General features: G+C 41.7%; 1 protein-coding gene across 3 annotated transcripts in view; it reads left to right on the forward strand.

The window, feature by feature from the left end:
- Positions 1–14,802, forward strand: part of chrm2a (cholinergic receptor, muscarinic 2a) — a 67,263-nt gene extending 52,461 nt beyond the window's left edge. For all 3 annotated transcript variants that reach the window (XM_079335300.1, XM_079335302.1, XM_079335301.1), the window contains one exon: positions 10,415–14,802. In XM_079335300.1, coding sequence (XP_079191426.1) covers positions 10,456–11,964 — 1,509 coding nt within the window. In that variant the 5' untranslated portion in view covers positions 10,415–10,455 and the 3' untranslated portion in view covers positions 11,965–14,802. The remainder of the gene's footprint in view (positions 1–10,414) is intronic.
- The last annotated feature ends 2,356 nt before the right edge of the window (positions 14,803–17,158 follow it).

The raw sequence follows: 17,158 nt of genomic DNA on the forward strand, positions 1-17,158 counted from the left end.
CCTCCCTGCATTGTCTTCTATCTCATTACATTGTGATGGAAATAATTGTCTGCCTTACTGTTATATATGAGGTAATCTAGAGCAGATATTGTAAATATAGCAACCTGTCCAAGGGCAACATGGCTCTGCTTTTTATCGCTAAACTCTGAATCACAGGAGACGCAGTATTCGAAGGGGGGGGGGGGGGGGGAGGATGGGCAGAGAAATACAGAAACAATGAAGTGGAACGAATCCAACAGGCACCCGCTTTATCTCTCTCCCTTCGCCTTCCATTGCCTTTTTTTTTTTTTTTTTTCCCATTTTTGCTATCTTTGTCTATCTTAATGAGCACAGCTTTCTATGGAGGGAGGGTGCCAGCGAGATACATCACAGGCAGGACACATGCAGGGGAATGAGGACAGGACAGTCGCAGGGTGACGCCGATGCTGGCAGAGCGATTAAGAGTGCTTGGGCTATTAGGCGTGCTGATTCAGAGAGTGAGCGAAAAGAGCACCGTCACGTTCACGCGGGAGGTAGATGCACCCGCCACCTCCTCAGATAAACAATGTAATGAACTTCATGAGTTCAAACTCAAAGTCTAAATAAGTCCGAGTCAAGATCATAAAGGGACGAACCCAAGAAATGACTCAGAGAGAAACTCCAGGTTTGTTGGCTGTGGGTCAGTGGTAGTGACGGTCATCTCCATCCAAAGGTTGGGTTCGACGCTCAGCTCCTGGAGGTGTTTACGTTTCCTTGAGCACGACAGTGAACTTTAAAGGGATACTTCACCCATTTACATGAAGCTGTGTATCATTAGAAACATGGTAGTAGAAAAACATATTTTTCTCGTCTCAGGGCAAAATGAGGGTTGGATTCACGACCATTCAACACTACTATCATGTTTCTAATGATACACAGCTTCATGCAAATGAGTGAAGTAACCCTTTAAATTGCTCCCTAACAAAGCCAATGCTGTTTGCATGGAATTAGTCAGTCAATACATGTTGTGGTTATTTTCCCGAGTGTGGTTTCCCTGCGTGTTAATGTTGGATGTTTTCGAGATTCGTCTTCAGTGTTTCCTGTGTTACTTTGCACCCTTGTGTTCTTCTCTGTTGTCTGTAATATTGTTGCCTGTTTTACTTGTTTGTTAATGTTTCCTAGTTTGGTGTTTAGTGTTTCTTAGTTCAGTCTCAAGTGTTTCCTGATTTATATTACAGTTCAAGTCTTCAGTGTTGTCTGGTTTCCTGCCTCTCTGTGTTTCCCTCCTGCCTTGATTGCCCTGATTCTCCTCACCTGTCTGATTAGCCTCACCTGTGTCTGATTACCCCACGTCTTTTTAGTCTCTGTGGGTTTTTTTTTTTTACCCTCTGGTTGGTTCAGTCTGTCACGACTTGAAAAGACGGAACTGGGCCCAAGTGGCGATATGGGGGGGAAAAGGGAATTATTTATTTGAACAAAAAGTCAAAGAAAAACTTACTTATATAATAAATCCGGGGGAAAAAAATCTGAAAGTAGAAAACAGGGAGCCACGTGGAACAGGAAACAAGCAACTTCAACATCCGACATGAGACAGCTACAAAACACAATGAACTGTTTAATCTATAAAACACACATGGAAACAACACTAGGGAAAATGAGAACGAGACGAGAGATCAAAAGTCTGCAATTCAAAACTAAACCATGACATGAGGTAACTGTAACATAAAGTGCAAAGATGCTTGAAGGAGTTTGCAGGCTACATGAGTGGTGATTTTAGTCTTGTGTCACCCTTTATCAGCTTTCTTGAAGGTTTTCAATGAATGTTTGAAAAAGGCCTTTCTTGATCTCCTGTAATGAAATAAATGTTTGAAAGAGAATTCAATAAAACGTTTTGGGTTTCATTTTCGGCAGAGAAAAACATTTTCAGTCCACCTCAAGCGGTGGACATTTTCATTAAAGCCCTCTTGAGTCTGGACTAGAGACCCTAATGAATCTCAAGTATTACAGCCTGGGTGCCTGTAACATCATGACTTGTCTTGACAGATTCTCATCTGCTGAATACTAACTATGTGCTCGACACCTTTTATGAGAAGCATTTGAACCTTTGGGAGTGTCATATCGAGAGTGACTGTAACGGGCTTATGTTCTCCACACTTTACACTCTCTAGTCCGAGGGTTACTTCTAATTGCTCATCGGCCTGAGTTGAAATGTCTGGTCATAAAGTCAGTCCACACTTAGTGGCATGATCAGAAGCACTCGCTGCACAAAGTCTGAGAGTTCACTTCGCATAACACAATCTCATTATTCAAAGGCAGGGGGTTGACCTTTCCATTGGTTTCCCCACTTCTCTTAGTCGAGCTGTCTCAAACTCTTCAACGTAATATGTACTCATCCGTCCCTTCCCTCTACATTTCCATACCGTGACATCGCAAACATGCTCCGAGGTGGCAGCAAAGAGCAGAGTTTAATTGAACAAACCAGGGAGAGGATGCCCCAGAGCAGCACCAGCAGGGCTCTGCTTCACCTGCGTGAGACGATTACCGAGCCACTGCATAAATGCACCGGCTCGGCGAAGGGTGCATCCATGTCGACGCCCTATGTGAAATCAGTAATGAGCCAGCAACTGCCAGGAGAGGCTCGCAGGCCTGCTCATTGTAATGCACAGTATGAAGAGGCAGGGACAGAAGCGGAGTCCCAGAGGCAATATAGAAGGAACAGGCTATATTGTATTTTTAATGGCAGTGTACATAACATGGAAGATGCTCTCATCTGACAGTTACAATAGGGTAAGACACCGTTACCACTTCTACATGTCATGAGGGACATGATATTCTTGCATGGTCAAGTAAAGCTTAGTACTGTTAGTGGCTCCATTTCCTTGGATTTATTCCAATCACATCCTGAAATGCAGCAGGTCAGTCGAGGATGCACTGTGAAGAAAGGCGTTCGCTGTATCCTGCAACAACAATCATCGACGTTCTATTTCTGCCCACATGAGACACATATTAGATAATCAAAAATGGGTGTATTTTTATGGGAGAAGAAATGGAAATGTCAATACACTTACACAAGCTCAAAGGATCTGTGCATGCAGTGGTGTATCTGGATCAGTACACTTTTTTTTTTTTAATGTTCTTTCATTGCGCAGCATTTAGCCTAGCACAAATCTGCAGGCTGTCAGTTGCTGGCAGTGTCCTGCAGCAGTTCACCAGAGGAATGACTCGCCTGCCAGCTGTTGCTTAATATGTCGGTCAGTCTGATTATAGCTTGTTTCATGGCGGGTGCGGCAGTAAATTTCCTTTTCTGCCCAGTTAAAAAAAAAAAAAAAAAAAAGGTTTGTCATATATCCGCTAACAGAGACACCTGGGATGATCTCCATGAGGAAAACATAAAAGAGGCCATGTCTTCAAAAGCAGCTTTTATTTTTGAGGTAGCTGATATTTGTTCAGAAAAGTGGTCTCAAAGTTGCTGTTTCTAATGTAACTATCCATTGAGATTCACACTAATAAAATCGTACTAGTTGGGGTAACAGCTCTTACCGCTGTTTTCACTCTTGAGAAGCAATTATGATTAGAAAAATGGAAATCTGCTAATTAAAGCCAAACCAACAGAGTATACATTGTGCAGGTTTTTTTCCATTGTGGGGAAGCTATTTGTTCAAAATGAAACGTAAGGTGTGAAGTGAGAGGCGAGATAGCGAGCGTTTGAGTGGGAAGCGTGACGGTGTTTTTCAAGTGGTAGCTGCTGTGGGGTATCTTAGTATGACAGGAGAAAATTGACTCGTCTTCTTTACCTTCCCAGCTTGCTTGAGGACTTTTTTTATCCACCACTGGCTGAGTTCCAGTGTTTTTTTTGTTTTTTTTTGCATCCCAGAAGGCTTGTGATATTTCTAGACAGCGTGGCTCCGCAACTGTTGACAACAGTTAATGGTATCTGATCTATTCAGTGACCCGTATCCCTTCAAAATATGTTGAATTGGCTCGTGTGCTACTTCAATCCATGCATAACAGGAAGCTAAAATGTACTCCTTGTAAATTCCTCCTCAAAGCGGTTGTATAACAGATTGTTTGGTTGCATTGTATGGAGCAGCTTTATGTGAATCATAGTCGATGGATGGGCTGGTTTGCAGATCGGCAGAGGTCATGTCTGACACTGTCATTTTTCACAGATGGTGTGGAGGCTGCCAAAGCAAAGTAGCTTGAATATCAATAGGTTGATCTCTGAGCATTTTTCCAAGAGGTTGGGAGAAGCGAGTGGCTTCATAGAGGGCACCTTAAAATGACATTGCAATGTTGAAGATAATTTGCGGTAAATCAGTCTGAATATAATTTCTATGAAGTGGCCTTTAAAGGTCATTGGGGAAGAAATACGAGCCTCTAGCTGTCAAGACTTAAAGACAATTCATAAACGGAAATAAAGCAGGAGTGGAACAGTCAGTTTGGCTTTGTTGGTTTGACTGCATCAGAACTAAAGAAGAAAAGGGTTCGTGTTTTTACTCTCTCTCGCTGTGTTCTTAATCCAAACGTGCACACACAAACACAGGGAAATTCTCCAGTGTACGTTTTGATCTCATTCCCCTCACTTGGCGCACACTGACACATGGCCACCCACAGTTTCTCGGGGGAATCTTTGGGTAGTTGACTGTTTGCAGATTATCACAGCTTGTTTTTCCACCCCGCCTGAATGCCATTTCCTGCTCGTTAATTCTCCATTAATGTCTCTGGCTTCGCGTCCACTTAACACAAGTACTGTCAGAGAGGTCTGGCTATGAGAGGCGTTGTCACACCTGTAAAGAAGTGGTTTTCCTGTAATTAGCTCCTCTCATGCATAATGCTATTGTCGAACCATTAATTAGAGGCCATAGTCAAGTTTTATAAGGGTTTTGATTTTTGAAGTCAAAATATAAAGATTAGACAATACCAGCCAGATGCCGTTTGATAACCCAATGATAAGACTGGCCTTGATAAGGCGGGGCTTCATAATAAAATCAGCCACCAGCAAAGATTGGGGAAAAAAAGACAGAGTGAGGAAAGAAATGAAATGAGGTCCACCTTAGTTGGAGGAGAGATTAAGACTTGACATGTTTTGAAAGCACTGCCTAAGTGTATGGAGTTCCCAAGTTGTTGACCTTAAGAAATTCATAACCATTTTTTGCTGATGACGTTCCTTTTCTGTGACATAATACTGGGCTGTCCATTTCAGGTTCAAGGCTTCAAGGGAAAATGTTCAGTGAGTTGGGATCAATCAGTTGTAAGGTCAATTTTAGGTATAACCTCTCCAGCTGTCTTTCAGACATTGGAACGTGAATGGGCGAAAATTTGCAAAAGTAAACGTACTTACTGAAGCCCTTTTACAACCCGATCAACTTTTTCTCCCAATTTTGCGTGTGCAAATTTGTCCATTTTTAATAATACCAGGGAAGACTGTACATTGGACTGTTAAGAACTGAGCTTTCAATTTACCTTACATCTGAGCAGTGACAGAAAAGAAGTCAAGTTTAGAGACAGAGAGGGTTTTTTTTTTTTAAGAGGGTGAAAGGCTTAGACTTCCAAAGGGGGATTTGGATAACCTCTGCTCCTTTTAAAGTTGAAAGGACCAAGTTGTTCAGAACTGAACCCCTCCCATCCTCCTGGGTCACTTCTCAGGTGGATATCCAGGAGAATAAAATTTGCTGGAGGATTGCGTCACTTTTCGTCACTATTTTTATCCTGGTGAAGCTGGAGGCCGCGGTTGGAGGAGGATGTCTAGCCTTCTTTGTTTAACCCACGACCACAGTGAACAAGTACCTGAGTAAATGGCTGTAAATGTGTAAATAAAAAGCCCTGTGTCTAAATATGAACAGTTAATCTCTCAAGACATCTGTAGAGCTCTGTCCCTCGCAGTCTGACAGTCCTGAGACAGTGACGAGACCTCGAGGAAATTAATGGCTCTTTGTAATTATACTTCACTAGCTCAAGATGCAGATCATTTTGTTGCCATGTTTCATCAGAACACTGAGACAGTGTGTTGGTCCGATGGTTATCAGAACCCTTTCATTTCCTGCCGAACCTTTCTTCCAATATTTGTATGCACGTATGTGTCCATGTGCTCTTCAGGGACTAGCCTGTTATCGCCTCTGAATGACAACCAAACTGGACTATTTACACATACTTAAACTAAGCCAATATTTACCTACGCAGGAAGTTTAACTGACAGTCTGAAAAGTTGCGGTGGATTGTCTCGTTGAAGAGAAATACTTTGTTTACAAGTCTTACTTGATTTGTCACTGTTTCACAATCTTTCATTGACAAAATAAATCTTATAACTTGTCAAAAAACTGCTGCATGATTTTTTTTTTATCTAGAAAATGCTTTGGATGAGCAAGAGCAGCAGTGAGTTTGTTAAACTTACTTATATCCATTAACTGTGATACCAGTGGGAGGAGTGCTGAATGGATCTGAGCCCCCCTGTGGAGCAGGTCTACTGCAGCAATGATAGGTTTTGCATTCCAGTCATGCTTCTCTGCAAAAAAAAACGAGTAAACGAAGGCCTAACCCTGCATGCTCCTGTGGAGAGAGCCAGCAATGAAAATGCATGTAATCATTGAAAGCAGGGGGCATGTGCCCTGGGCTTTACCTTGGATCAGTGCTCAGAGATGGAGAATGGGAATCTGGACCCTGGGGAGACAGCCAAATGTATCGGTTCAAGTGCAACCACAGCCGCCACATTTGAAAACAATGTTTCTGATATTTTTGCTGAAAGCAAAAAGCTGACAATGCTGGTGTCTGTCCTTGACAAAACTGGCGACCTGAAGATTGCATCTAATGTAGTTCATACAAAAGAGTCAATGGGTCTTACTTAGTTCTGTACTTTTTTTTAACATTTACTCAGAAGTGATTTGACCATCCTGAGGTCCAGTACAAAACACACTGTGGACACAAGTTGAGGAGAAAGGGCAAAGTTTCTGCTTCCCAAAGGGCATAAGCAATTTTCAGCTCTAGTGAGCCAGCTCCTGGAATATCTAAGTCGAACACAGAGCAATACTCAAGCTCATTTATTCACATCCTACCAATGGCAGTCACTGACTTGTCATTGTTTTTGTCTAAAGTGCAAAACAAAGAGAGCAAAATTGAGGAACAGAATTCAACTCAGTGCAGAAGTCATAGTATGGTAAAAATGTCCAACTCTATCTTGTAGTTAAAGTGCACACCAATTACTTTACATCAAGTCTTGTATGTATGCTAATGTAATAAGATGAGTGATAAGACAGTCTTACAAATCTGAATATTAATCACTCTAAAGATAAAGATGTGTCACTCATCCTCTGATTGGGCTCTGTCTGATGCCCTTGCACTGGCTGAAGCAGTACTGAGAAATGCAGGCAGGCTCTATGATTGATAGCTATGCTAAATGTGCCACTGCTGCTCTCCCCAGGCAATGGCAAATGCACTGCACTGCTGGGGTGCCAGCTTTCTATCAGTCAAGTCTGTGGCAAAGATGTCTTCCTTCAGTTCAGTGCAACTTCCCATTACGGGCAAAACAGTTAGCCAAAGATTGATGGGTAAAATAAAACACAGCTTTGTTCACAATAGGCATTTGCAAACATGACTCCATCCAGACGTGATTTGAAGCTTGAAAACCAAGTCCAGGGTCCCCTAAGACCTCATGGCAGAGATTTCAAGTGGCAGCTGGCGGCTGACAAAGCAGTTGGAGGTGACTGCACCCACTGTGCTGTGACCATCTATACTGATCTACTTCACCTTACTACTGTAATCCATGTGTCCCAATGTAGCCACAAATGTGTCCCTTTTGAATTGTTGTTGTCTTTTTTAAATATAAATCACTCGTCTTAAACATTTTATGGGGATTAGCCCAGCTTAGCTCCATGGCTAATGCAATGATTAGGGATTTCTGGCACAGAAGATAAGTGAATGTTCAATGGTTACTCAGCAACTGCACTCAACTGTTTAAGACTTTAAGCCCAAAGTCTTGGACAAGGCAGATCTCAAACCATGGCAGTGTATTTTTCATAACACTTTATCAACCTTGGTTAAACTATGAAACATCAGTTTTACATTGTTTTGTTTCACCAGCTGGTGGGTGACCAATGTATTAGGTTCTATTCAGGTCAAGTAAGATAGTCCAATTGTTGGCTAAATTATAAGAAGAATAAATTCTGAAATATGGGTGCAATGTGTCACCACATATTGAACTTATCCCCGAAACAGAAGATATAAAACCATCTCAAAGGATTAATCATTTGATGTTGTTTGAACAAAGGTGAATGCTGTGGTTTTCTTGGTTAGGTAGGTTCCTGTAGGATATGCTAATAGTAGTAGTCATACCATAGTAGTGCAGTCTGGCTCAGTACGAGCAGCTCAGTATTTTTCGTTGAAGCTCTAAAAGCCATAGCTACTAGAGGCAGCCATGATTTATAATAATTCTTTGAGGGCTTATAGACTGTGGTATTGGATTTGTGCATTGGCTGGCAATTTGCCTTAAACCAATGCTCGCTTGAAGCAGTATCCCTAAATCAGTAGGCTTTAATGATACCAGTTACCCATTGGTGGCTGGTGCAATATTATTTTGAATTTCTTACAGATGGACCAGGATGTACATATTATTTTGTTAGCTTTATGAAAATTGGTCTTGGATACTGTGTAATGCTGAAGTTGTATTATTGGTCAAACGTCATTGGCCTGTGGGCTGATTGGACCTTGCATAAATGATCAGCAAACAATGGGGGCAGGTCATGATAACTGGTCACTCATTCCCACTGTGGAAGTGCTTGGGCTGTAAAAAAAAAAGAAAAGCCACATTTAATATATATTCTAAATTAATCAGCTTTCCCCACTGGTAAGGAAACTTCTAGCTATGTGATTACTAGGAGTATTAACTTCAAGTCCTATGAGCTAAAACTAGTGTCAATGTCAAGAATATGGACATAGCAAAAGGTTATCAATCACATCGAAAGCTTGTGGTTTACAGACTGAAGACCTCTGGCAGCATACATTTTCATTAGTTCTTTCACCAAATAAGAAGCTTGAGGGGAAAAAAAACGTAATGATATTTATGTCAAATTGATAAGTGCAAAGCCACCAAGTGGGCTATAAAACCTGACCTACAGCTCCCTAAAGTGCTCCAATAGTTGTGGCAGCCCCCGAGCAGACACATCATATTACTCATACTATCAAAGTTCTGTGAAACGCAGAACTGAGCGGTGTAAAAAATCAAAGCAAGGTCTACAACACAGGCGTGTGTTTAAGGTTAAAAGCGAGACGCAGTGGGTCACTTGGGGATCAAAAGAATTTTATAGTGTAGTATGAAGAGAATTCTTAAGTGCGAGTTGGAAATGGACCTTTGAAGATAAAATAACAGCAGCAATTAGGCAGTAATTCCTTTTAAGGTTTTCATTAAAGTCATGGTAAAATTAACCCTGTGTGTGCAGTATATAATTCCTTTCGCCCCTTCAAATGTACGTGCTAACATTGCAAATCACTGCATTTAGGTACTAGAAGTAGTAGATGGGATCTTTTAGGTTTGGTCCACAATCATCAGAAGATGTAGGACATCTTCACGAATTAGTTCCCAGAATCTCAATTTACTATCTCCAGGGTTTGGTTAATACTGGTAAGTGTAATAATTGTAGTAAGTGTTGGTTTATAGCTATAGTAATAGCCCTCAGTTAGTAGAGCAGGTCCCTTTGTAAAGAGCCTACAGTTCTTGTCGCACTTGGTCCTTGTCACCCACTTGGTTCTTGTAAACCTCCGACACCCCCCCCCCCCCCCCCCCCAGCTATCATTGTCATGTCCTCAATTGACTTTTTGCCTAATTTCCTCCCATATCATTTTTCATCAGTCATTCATGTGCGTTTTAATTATTCAATCCCTTTTCATTTTGTCATCATGAAGCAGGTGTCTAATGGGGGAGATGTTATTTACTCAGTGATTATGAAAAATATCTGTGCCAAATATCTAGGCTTGTAATTACCAATCTAATTGGCGTACAGCCCAAAATTGTCACTGTTATATGATGAATTGCTTTTGGACGGCTTAAAAGCTGATGTAACGGAGAAAAGGTCACATTGCTCAAACGGATGGCTTAGAGATGCTTGTATTTATATTTTCTAATGTACCTTGGGATCATAATTGATATCATTGCACACCATCATATATGAAGGGACAACACTGGATCCTTTTGTAGCTTATCGAATATTTTGCACTGAATGTTGATGGAACTAATGCATGTTAAGAGTGCTGCAGATGGCACCATTATTTCTACTTAGATCATTATACTTTCTATGCTTATTCAAATGGGATATGCTAAGAGTTCTTTCTGAGTTGAGAGAAAAGTGTCATATTTCTGAAAAAGAACAACAGCACAATTGTGCGATACCAATGATCCATTGTATATATGTGAAAGCAAATCCTTGCACATCATTACAAGTCTTTCTTCTCTCTCTGTTCTCTTTTGTAGGTTCCATCTGAGTAGGAGGTGGCAACAAAAGACCAAATGCCATGGATGTACTCAATTTCACCTACTGGAATGCCTCAGAAGGCAATGACACAGAAGTTGTGGAAGAGAATGAGAGCCCCTATAAGACTGTGGAGGTGGTGTTCATCGTGTTGGTGGCCGGTTCCCTCAGTTTGGTCACCGTCATTGGAAATATCCTTGTCATGCTTTCCATCAAAGTCAACAGGAACTTACAGACCGTCAACAACTATTTTTTATTCAGCCTTGCATGTGCTGACCTAATTATCGGACTGTGCTCGATGAACTTGTACACAGTCTACATAGTAATAGGGTACTGGCCCCTCGGGCCTGTGGTGTGCGACTTGTGGTTAGCCTTGGACTATGTCGTCAGTAACGCGTCTGTCATGAATCTACTCATCATCAGTTTTGACAGATATTTCTGTGTCACCAAGCCCCTCAGCTACCCTGTCAAAAGGACCACCAAGATGGCAGGAATGATGATTGCTGCAGCCTGGGTTCTGTCTTTTATCCTTTGGGCACCAGCCATCCTCTTCTGGCAGTTCATTGTGGGTGGGCGGACAGTGCCTGAGAAGGAGTGCTACATCCAGTTCTTCTCAAATGCCGCAGTCACTTTTGGCACTGCCATCGCCGCCTTTTACCTGCCTGTCATCATCATGATTCAGCTCTACTGGCAAATCTCCAGAGCGAGCAAGAGCCGTGTGAAGAAGGATAACCGCAAGCCTTCAAGTTGCAATCCAGAGCCCTTGTCACCGGCACAGAGGAGGAACAACACACCCAAGCCCAATAATAACAATGTACCTGGGGAGGACGCAGGTCGTTCCCCAAGCCAACATGCTGTGGATGGAGCAAACCACAATGATGGGAAGTTGCAAAATGGAAAAGGACCTTCCTCGATGACTGCTGATGGCGAAACCGAGGGTGAAGACGCTACAAGAGAGACCTGTGCTCCTGGAGAAGAGAAGGAGAGCTCCAACGATTCAACATCTGGCAGTGTGGCTGCGTCCAATCAGAAGGAAGACGAGGCAGCCCCTTCGACTGTGAACTGCAGTGCAGAGACAAGCCAACCACCCCCACGTCAACGAGCAAAGGCAGGGGTCTCCAAGCTTACCTGCATCAAGATCAAGACAAAATCCCCCAAGGGTGACTGCTACACACCATCCAACGCAACAGTTGAGATTGTCCCAGCCACAGAGAGACAGAATCACGTGGCGCGGAAGATTGTAAAGATGACAAAGCAAGCGCCCATTAAGAAGAAGAAAGCGGCGCCATCACGCGAGAAAAAAGTTACCCGAACGATCATGGCCATCCTGGTAGCTTTCGTCGCCACCTGGACTCCTTACAATGTGATGGTGCTAATAAACACCTTCTGCTCCAGCTGCATCCCCAACACAGTGTGGACTATTGGCTACTGGCTGTGCTACATCAACAGCACCATCAACCCGGCCTGCTATGCTCTCTGCAATGCCACATTCAAAAAGACATTCAAACATCTTCTCCTCTGCCAGTACAAAAATATTAGGTCAGCTAGATAAGTATAAGCCACCGAGGAGAAAGTGTTGAAGTATGAGTTGCCTGAGTGTGTGTGTGTGCCATCCATGTATATTCCTGGGTTTGTGTGTAAAAGGTTAGTGTGCTTGAGATGTCTGCAAGAGAATATTTGAAAATACTGTTCATTTCATTTTTATTTTTCTCTCTCAATAACCGGTTGTAGCACTTTACAGTAATTCAACTGATGCCAGTTGTGTTGCTATGTGTCGTGCAGAAGCAGCGTCGAAAGAGATAGTGAAATATTCAATATTAGGAAATGGGTTTGTAAAGCAGGGGATCACTTTGGATTGACAGCGAGCTGATAAAAACGTTTTTAAAAAAGAGTAGAGAACGATCTGCGCAGTACGAAAACACAAGAAAACTTCAAAATGGGAAAATAGGGCTGACTGAATCTATGAACCTTAGAAGTTTGATGTTCAGTGACGACACCTGTAGATAACTGTACATATCAGTGTGAAATCAATATTCATGTGGGTGCACATGTGGGTGTGTGCTGGTTCAGAGTATCCGTGAACACCCATTTGTGTCCCGCTGCCTGCCTTCCGTCTATCCGTCTGTGATCTTCAACACGACACTTCCAACCAGCAACATGTAGAATAAAGTGGGGCAGCTAGTGTAGATTGCCTCTGATATGGTCACATCAGGGCTGGAAGCTTTCCCATCTACAAATGCGCCTCTATGGGAATGAGTTGCTATTAATACATAATAGATAAACTGTATAAATATATTAACACTGCATTTGTTGACTTTGCATGCTGGAGGGCCAAACTGGTGGCAAGGAATACATTAAAACTTAAAAATCAAATCATCCAAACTACATAACAATTTCTCAATGTCTTAGACAATATAACAAGTTTTTTTTAATTTATTTTTTATTTAGCCAGCTACTGAAGTATCTGCCCCAAAAAGGACCTCCATCTACAACAATGGAGATGAATGCAGTGATCACCACATGCAGCATGTCTTTCCAGAAGCAATATCCTAATTACATAGTCAATTTTTCAACATTACTCTCTAATTAAAGCATCACACATGACCATATGTGAGATTTTTCAATTTCCACAGATTTACTGTTAGCTTAACTTAGTATTAAGATAATAGCATTGGGAACAGCTAGCTTAAATCCATCCTCTATTTAAGAAATAATCAACTCCCAGCACGTTTAAATCCAGTTCTCAATCCCAACATGTCAAACATGGAAGCTTGGTCTGTGGCCCCAACTCTTTTAAATATAAAAAAACACTGAGTGGCATGATGATTAAGATGCCACATTAAATATAAGGCCTCAAACTAGGAAGTTACAAGTTATTAGTGCATAAATATTGTTGTTGAATTCTATTTAGGGCCGACGTTGTTGCTAGCTTATCCAACAACGTCACGTGAGTAGTTTAGTAAATTACTAACGCCATGCTAACAGGCAGTATGCCGTCTGAGTAAGTCAGTAAGTTAGGGTATTGTTTCAAACACAGCCCTGAATTAGAGTCCAGTATTAGTAAAACCGCTCGCTAATGTTGTCTTTCCTGCTCCTCCTATTGTGTCTAACAATGACATCACTTCAAAACATTTAGCTAGGGTAACGCATATATAAATGAAACCACATCTAGCCACTGACCAGGCTGCTGTATTTGACAACTTCAAAGTAAGAACAGGCTGCTTAACTCCGCTATATATACATCATATCCTATAAAAAAAAAAATGTGTAAAGATGTAGTGGGACTGTCTTTTTTGTCAAGGAGCAAAAACTTACTGAGTTCTTAACGTGAGGAAGTTGGTCATCTGGCCAAAAAGTAGTCCCTTAAATAATCAATGTGAAACTACCATTTGTCATTTTCATATTTCTCTCTGACGATGAATCATCCTGCCGGATTATAGAGAATAACAGAATAGCTGTAAGAACAACAAAGTCACAACAAACAACACGTTGTGACTAAGCAGAAAAACACAAAATGTGGCGTGAGATTGTTCAGTCGCACTCTTTGATTTGCCAGCTTGTTGCATCACATCGCATCCGCTTTTACAGCTGCTGACAGGATGTTTGATGTATATTTTATTGTTTTCATCTTTGCTGTCGAGTTACTCACCGATGCTAGGAAGCTTCCTACTCAGAGTGAAACAGGTGGCTGGAGCTCAGAGCTGAGACTCATTACTGTATGTGGGAAGGTATTGTGTGGTTATTCTTTTTTTTTTTTCCTCTTGTTGTTTTTGGTGTGTGCGGATGAGTGGGTGACTTCATTTGATCCTGCTGATTATTGGATTGATGTCTCAGCATGTACTGTACTCTACTGTACTGATGATGATTGGGAAGCATGTGTGTGTGTGTGTGTGTGTGTGTGTGTGTGTGTGTGTGTGTGTGTCTGTGTGTGTGAGGTTTGTGTAGATAGTATAAATGCTGACGAGTGTTTGCTCCAAGAGTGGAGTCTACTTCTGATCACAGGTTGAAACCTTGTGATTTAAAAAGGGCTATTTCCACGTCTTTCGTGTCACGCATCTTCAGTTTCATCAACAACTATTTATTAAATCTATCTAAGTGATATATATAGCAATGTTTATTTTAATAGTGAAAGAAATTAGAACATTTCAATTAACTGTAAGACATGTTATGTGTATCCATGCATGTCATCCATCATTTCAGCCCATTAGACATTTCTCTAGTTACATTAATGTATGCACACCAGTCGCAGCCATGAATATTCATGAGTGTTTGCCATCAGGAGGTTGCCGCAGAGGCTGGTAGGGGGGCTTCACAAAGACTTACGCCTGCACCGAATAGCTCCTTAAGGCTTGTCTCCTATTTTTTTTTCTTTCATTTTTTTTTTTTTAAAGAGAGATCTGGGACAGATCCTATAATGAAAACTCACCATGAGGCTGATCAGATTACGGGACGATGTGGAACACCTACATTCGAGATTAAAGATTGCCCATTACACGCTCAACTTGTGTTTGCTTGCTCCACGCCCATGCCCCACTTAGTGCTCCACTCAGCCCCTGATCCTGTTATAGTCTCTACCTCAGCTAGATGAGGTCATGATTGTAATGTAAATACCACATGTGCATTCATTAGCATGAGTTATTATTAATTCTCTTTTCCTCTGACTCCTGAGTTGATTCTCTCCTTCCTTTATGTTATATACAACTGTAGAGCTGCTATATATGTTCCATGCCAGCGCAGGATGAACATCTTTGCATAATTCTTCATTAAACTACTGAAGCACACTGACATTTACTTTGTCTTTGCTGGCCACCTAAAGCCAAATATTAAATGCTACATTAAAATACTAGATGTACAAAAGCTAAGGATGTAGTTGCTATACATCAGTGGTGGAAAGTATTTGAATCCTATTTTCCAATCTGGTCAGTTTTGCCTTTTTTTTGTTGAGAAACTGCTTTCGAAATACGATTTTCAAAGTCCTGCCTACATCTGAATGAAGCTTTGACAAGTCACCAGTCTGTTTGGAGCTTGAAGGCTACACTCTTTAATCTGCCTGTGTTGATTCAGTTCCATCAAACTTAGCATCGTTTTATCCAAATGTTCCTCAATGTGGATTCATCCACACAATTGTCTTTAAAATGTAGCCCTGGCTCTCTGGGACTAGTTATAAATCCACTGATGAAAACAAAATATTATCATGAAGTCTCTCAAGAAACTTAACCCCCCCAAAAATCTAAATTTGGCTGAACACTTTGTCTTGGAGCAGATTGCTCATCGTAAAATGCTGATTAAAGAAAAGTCTCTCAGGTTCCATTACAGAGATTCAACCTTAATTGAATTGATTTATTTAATAGAGACAATGCACTATAACATCATTTTAAAACACAACATGAAGCTGATCTGCTGCATAGAGACTTTATAGCTATTGCTAATTTCCAACTATTGTCCCTGATTGGGCTTTAAACCCACACAGATGTATTTTAATGTAATCAGTAATACCTTGTTGGATTTTGGGAAGTTACTTTTGCAGATAGCTCAGTGCTAACACCAGGGTATCTTGTACTTATCTGTATCAGAGTTGGAAATTCCTTTATTGTATTAATCTGTAAAGACCCCCTGCTTCACAGTTTCATTAGGCCTAAGACTGAGAAATTCATTGGTTCCAGTTCCTCAAATAATTGAGTTTCTTTTCTCTGTTTGAGTAAAGCGATCACATTTTTCTACTAAAATTTGGCACTATGTCAGTCTAATGTTGGACGTAGAAAATGTAGATGTACAGTTAGCAGCTGTCTTCAGTGTGGTATTTGAGTACTTTGCACCACTGATGCACATGCATGGACAGTCCGTGTTTTCTACTTGGCCAGTTTCAGCAAGAACCGAGGCATCCATCCAAGTTCCACATCCAACCATCCGTGATGGTGATAAGTCGAGTCTGTTTGACATCTGTCACACTTCTCAGTAGTGGGTAAAGAGCCTTCCAGAACATTTGATTAATCTTTGCTAAGCTGTCGTTTGATTGATACCAGCAGGGGAGTAAGTGGCTCACAACTCAAGGGGTCCTGGTTTGAGCAGCTGCTTGGGAGGTGATGGCAGTTTATCACCTCCTGGAAGCGGGATAAGAGGGGGCGAGCTGTGTCCCAAAAAAACAAAAGTGCATACTGGTTATCTTCACGGCATGCACTTAAAGACATCAAGAGCAAAGTTCCCGTAAAGTTTTTCCATCCCCCTCCCCTACTCCTGTTGCCGTGTTGTCATCCACATGAGAACAAACCAGTATTCTTGTATCAGGCGTCGCTTTTTATGTTGGGAGGAACACAGGGGGGGGATGATGTGTGAACATGTAGGGTTATGATAGAACAGCGAAGTGTTGTCGGGTGACAGTGAAAGAGAGCGGCTGTCATGCATAAGCGGGAGAAAGGCGACTGATAGCCCCTGAGGTGTACACTCTGTACGAATGAAACAGATAAGCTTGCCTTTGTAGTCATGGCTACCGGGGAGGGGGATTGAGTGAGAGTAAGGAAGGAAAGGTGGAGAAAAGAGAGGGGGGGGGGGGGGGGTCGTTTGTGACAAAATCCAAAGCTTGTGAATCCCACTGTGTGTCGACCATGTTTGGAAAAGTCACAGACGTTCTTGGCAGGTCAGCCAAAGGTTTCACTGCAGGAATTTGAGTGTCCAAGAAAAAAAACAAAACCCTGCTGCGTGCTGTAATCACATCGCGAATCCTCACCGTTTGCCTTTTACTTTCTACA

Source organism: Symphodus melops (assembly GCF_947650265.1).
Source record: "Symphodus melops genome assembly, chromosome: 22".
Taxonomy (NCBI): domain Eukaryota; kingdom Metazoa; phylum Chordata; class Actinopteri; order Labriformes; family Labridae; genus Symphodus; species Symphodus melops.